Source organism: Palaemon carinicauda, chromosome 17 (genome assembly GCF_036898095.1).
Source record: "Palaemon carinicauda isolate YSFRI2023 chromosome 17, ASM3689809v2, whole genome shotgun sequence".
In the NCBI taxonomy this organism is placed as follows: domain Eukaryota; kingdom Metazoa; phylum Arthropoda; class Malacostraca; order Decapoda; family Palaemonidae; genus Palaemon; species Palaemon carinicauda.
The window spans coordinates 58,646,215-58,651,214 of NC_090741.1; the positions used below are offsets into that span (position 1 = coordinate 58,646,215).

The 5,000-nt window shown below is 32.8% G+C and overlaps 1 protein-coding gene across 1 annotated transcript in view; it reads right to left on the minus strand.

Moving 5' to 3' along the window:
- Positions 1–4,911: 4,911 nt before the first annotated feature.
- The window catches only part of LOC137656386 (zinc finger BED domain-containing protein 5-like), a 519-nt gene continuing 430 nt past the window's right edge, over positions 4,912–5,000 (minus strand). The window contains exon 1 of the mRNA XM_068390561.1: positions 4,912–5,000. This exon is cut by the window's right edge and continues 430 nt beyond it. Coding sequence (XP_068246662.1) covers positions 4,912–5,000 — 89 coding nt within the window.

A 5,000-nucleotide genomic window follows, 5' to 3' on the forward strand; every position in this document is an offset into this window, starting at 1 on the left:
TCTCAAGATTCTCTTGTTCATATCAAGATTCTCTTTGTCCATCTCAAGATTCTCTTGTTCATCTCAAGATTCTCTTTGTCCATCTCAAGATTCTCTTTGTCCATCTCAAGATTCTCTTGTTCATATCAAGATTCTCTTTGTCCATCTCAAGATTCTCTTTGTCCATCTCAAGATTCTCTTGTTCATATCAAGATTCTCTTTGTCCATCTCAAGATTCTCTTGTGCATATCAAGATTCTCTTTGTCCATCTCAAGATTCTCTTATTCATATCAAGATTCTCTTTGTCCATCACAAGATTCTCTTGTTCATATCAAGATTCTCTTTGTCCATCTCAAGATTCTCTTGTTCATATCAAGACTCTCTTTGCCCATCTCAAGATTCTCTTTGTCCATCTGAAGATTCTCTTTGTCCATCTCGAGATTCTCTTTGTCCATCTCAAGATTCTCTTATTCATATCAAGATTCTCTTATTCATATCAAGATTCTCTTTGTCCATCTCAAGATTCTCTTGTTCATATCAAGATTCTCTTTGTCCATCTCAAGATTCTCTTGTTCATATCAAGATTCTCTTTGTCCATCTCAAGATTCTCTTGTTCATATCAAGATTCTCTTAGTCCATCTCAAGATTCTCTTGATCATCTCAAGATTCTCTTGTTCATCTCAAGATTCTCTTGTTCATCTCAAGATTCTCTTATTCATATCAAGGTTCTTTTTGTCCATCTCAAGATTCTCTTGTTCATATCAAGATTCTCTTTGTCCATCTTAAGATTCTCTTTGTCCATCTCAAGATTCTCTTTGTCCATCTCAAGATTCTCTTTTTCATCTCTAGATTCTCTTTTTCATCTCAAGATTTTCTTGTTCATCTCAAGATTTTCTTGTTCATCTCAAGATTTTCTTGTTCATCTCAAGATTCTCTTGTCTATGTCAAGATTCTCTTGATCATCTCAAGATTCTCTTTGTCCATCTTAAGATTCTCTTGTTCATATCAAGATTCTCTTTGTCCATCTCATGATTCCCTTTGTCCATCTCAAGATTCTCTTTGTCCATCTCAAGATTCTCTTGTTCATCTCAATATTCTCTTTTTCATCTCTAGATTCTCTTTTTCATCTCAAGATTTTCTTGTTCATCTCAAGATTTTCTTGTTCATCTCAAGATTCTCTTGTCTATGTCAAGATTCTCTTGATCATCCTTGTTCATCTCAAGATTCTCTTGTCTATGTCAAGATTCTCTTGTCCATCTTAATATTCTCTTGTCCATCTCAAGATTAAGTATTCTATCAGCATCCATAAATCTCGATCATATCTCATCTCTCCCCCTCGGTTGAAAGCCGTTCGATTTTTCAAGATCAGATCTTAGAGATCTAATCCCGGATGAAATCTGTCTGGGAGGAAAAAGGCGAACCGACATATATTCATGAAAATGGACTTGTAACAAGCCTTTAACTTAACGGGAACTAGCAGCAGGCCATTTGCAGTCATGCCCCCTTTCCCATAAATTCACTGATGCATTTGTGGCTCGGAGATGGACGCTTGTATCTATTGCAAATCTTGTGATGGAACGTTTCATATCTAGAGTGTAGTTTTTTAACCTGGGTGTAAAGTTTTCAAGTTACCCCAGTTTCAAACTACCCCCGGTAACTTGAAACTGGTTTCAGATTACCTGGGGGGGGAGGTAGTTTGAAACCGGTTTCAAGTTACCCCCTCTGTTTTCAAGTTACCCCCTCATCAGAATGGTAAATAATTCATGTGACATCGCAAATATGTATCATGCCTTTATTGCTGGTTTCGCAGCAGTAGGAAAAGTAGTTTAATTTCAGTGTTCGTGTGATTGTTGATATTCTCGCATTTAAGACCTAACGTGTCATATAATTCACTAATACACAATATTTGAAGTTACAGACTGTCATTTAAGGTTTAGTGATAACGGCGAGGTGAAACTTCATTTTATTTCAGTGTGCGCGTGATTGTCGAGATTTTTTTTTTCTCCTTTTTTTTTTTTGTTATCTCCAATTGACTCCATTCATGTGCTTTAGGTGCATGAGCTTCGGGCAGTAATATGCCTGGAGAAATTGACACAAAAATCACTCAGAATAAATGGTGTTGATTATTTTATTATTTATACAAATGCATATATATATATATATATATATATATATATATATATATATATATATATATATATATATATATATATATATATATATACATACACATCTTTTGAACAAGGGCAGCCAACGTGCAGCTTAAGGTGTCAATCACCAAAACTCATTCCCGGTGGTGCCGATTCTCCTTAACTCAAGGTTGAGACAGAGTCAATATATTCAGTATGTATTGACTCAGTGTTGAGCCAGAGTCAATATATTCAGTATGTATTGACTCAGTGTTGAGCCAGAGTCAATATATTCAGTATGTATTGGTTTGTAGCTTAGCAAGTAGTAATAATAATAATAATAATAATAATAATAATAATAATAATAATAATAATAATAATAATAATAATAATAATAATAATAATAATAATAAATGAGGCTGATGATGATAGTAATATTAATATCTAATATTTAATATTTAATAATTTTTTATATTTAGTAATAATAATATTAATGATAATAATATTAATAATAATATGAATAATAATATAAATAATAATAATAATAATAATAATAATAATAATAATAATAATAATAATAATAATAATAATAATAATAATAAATAAAAAAGAAAAATACAAAAGAAAATAAAAATAATGTACAGCTTTCAGACGTCTCCTTTGATTATTATTATTATTATTATTATTATTATTATTATTATTATTATTATTATTATTGCTAAACTACAACCTAAGCTGGAAAAGAAGGATGCTAAAAGCGCAAGGGCTCCAACAGGGAAGAATAGCCCAGTGAGGAAAGGAAGTAAGGAAATAAACTACTCGAGAAGTAATGGATAATAAAAAATGTTTTAAGAATAGTAACAACCGTAAAATAGATCTTCCATATATAAACTACTGTATAAAAACGAAAAAAAAACCAGAGGAAGAGAAATAAGATGGACAAGTATGCCCGAGTGTACCCTCAAGCAAGAAAACTCTACCGTAAGACAGTGGAAGACCATGGTACAGAGGCTATGGCACTACCCAAGACTGGAGATCTATGGTTTGATTTTTGAGTGTCCATCTCCTAGAAGGGCTGCTCACCATAGCTAAAGAGTCTAATCTACCCTTGCAAGTGGAAAGTAGCCTCTGAACAATTGCAGTGTAGTGGTTAAGCTCTTTAGAGAAGAAGAATTGCTTGGTAATCTCAGTGTTGTCAAGTGTATGAGGACAGGTGAAATGTTGAAAAAATAAGCCAAATCATTCAGTGTATGTGTAGGCCAGTGGTTCTCAACCTTTTTTTTACCCATGGACCCCTTTTCTCTTCTTTTTTTCCTGGTGGACCCCTTCATAACTATTGGTCATAAGACAATATTTTATTTTTCACTAATATAAATTATGAGGTTTTAATAAACAAACAAATAGTATATAATTAAGCTGTATTTTCAATTAAATACTAATTTAATGCAAATAAAGTATTCTACGATAATAATAATAATAATAATAATAATAATAATAATAATAATAATGATAATAATAATAATAATGAAAATTAGTAATAATAATATTAAAAAATATAGTGATGTTAATTCTTTACCAGTATCTTGTATTACAATATTATGTTTCTTCCATGGTCAAGCCGTTGGAAAATAGAGATCAGGCATTTGAATTCACTGTAGCATTTATGTACACTGGTTGAAATTTTTTATAAACAGTTAAAATTAAATATGTGATAAAAAAGAGAGAGAGGCATATTCATTCAATGAGATCCCTGAGGTTGATGCTGCTCTGCGAGTTTCTTTATGTCCGGTTCCACCGATGTTAATGATAGTCGAAGATCACCTCTTTTCACAACGTCTCAAGTCTATTGCGAACTTTTGATAAAAGTTGAAAAACGACTAAATCCCGATTCAGCAAGATAAGATGTTGGAAAAGCGATAACATAGATCTGTGCTGTCTATCCCAGAGCAAAGGGTACTTTGTAGCAACATCATTTGTCTTCCATATATTGTACTTTCCATCTTTGAATTTTTCATGCATAATTTCATCACTTTGTCATTCGATAAGAGGCTCTTGCAAAGATATGTCTATATCGGCAACATTAACTTCGAAAGGAATTGAAACCCAAGTCGGTATAACCATCATGAGGAGGTCACTAAATCGAATTTGCATATCTCTATGCATATTTTCCATATATTCACCATATCTTGCAAATCGCTGCTAACAGAGGCCAAACAAGGAAACTGTTCAAATGCACGACGCCTGATATTATTTTTAAACAACTGTAGTTTCCTCAGAAAAGCAACAATAGCACTTTTACTAGATATCAGATCGGAATCTTTTCCTTGGAGCTGTTTAGTAAGAGAATTCAATTTTTCAAATATATCTGATGCATTTATTTGCAAGCAGCTGTTCTCCAAGTTGTGTATTAGCGAGAAAGGAAACAATAGAATCCCAAAGTGCAATGAAAGACAATTTCCCTTTGATAGCCATCTCACCTCTGTATGTAATACAAGCCTTTCCAACTCTTCTCCATTTTGCTTACATAATTTATGAAAAAAGGCGGTCTCTGAGAGAATTTGATTTTATATTGTTAACTTCTTGTATTACGACAGTAAGGGCATCATGCAGACGTGCACTCAATTTCTTTGCAACTAAGTGTTGACGGTGTATCACGCAGTGAATACAAAATACTTCCGGGACAGCTTTTTGTAAATGTGCAATAAAACCTTTGTATCTGTCTGTCATCGAAGGTGCACCATCAGTAACACAAGCGATTATATTTTGGAGTGGAATATTGTTTTGCTGGAAATAGGTAACAACTTCATTTTGTGTCTGTCACAAGACTTGTAGCAAAAAGCATCTCCTCTTTGCGTCCTTCACTGTTAAATCTAACATATGCCAATAAAATGG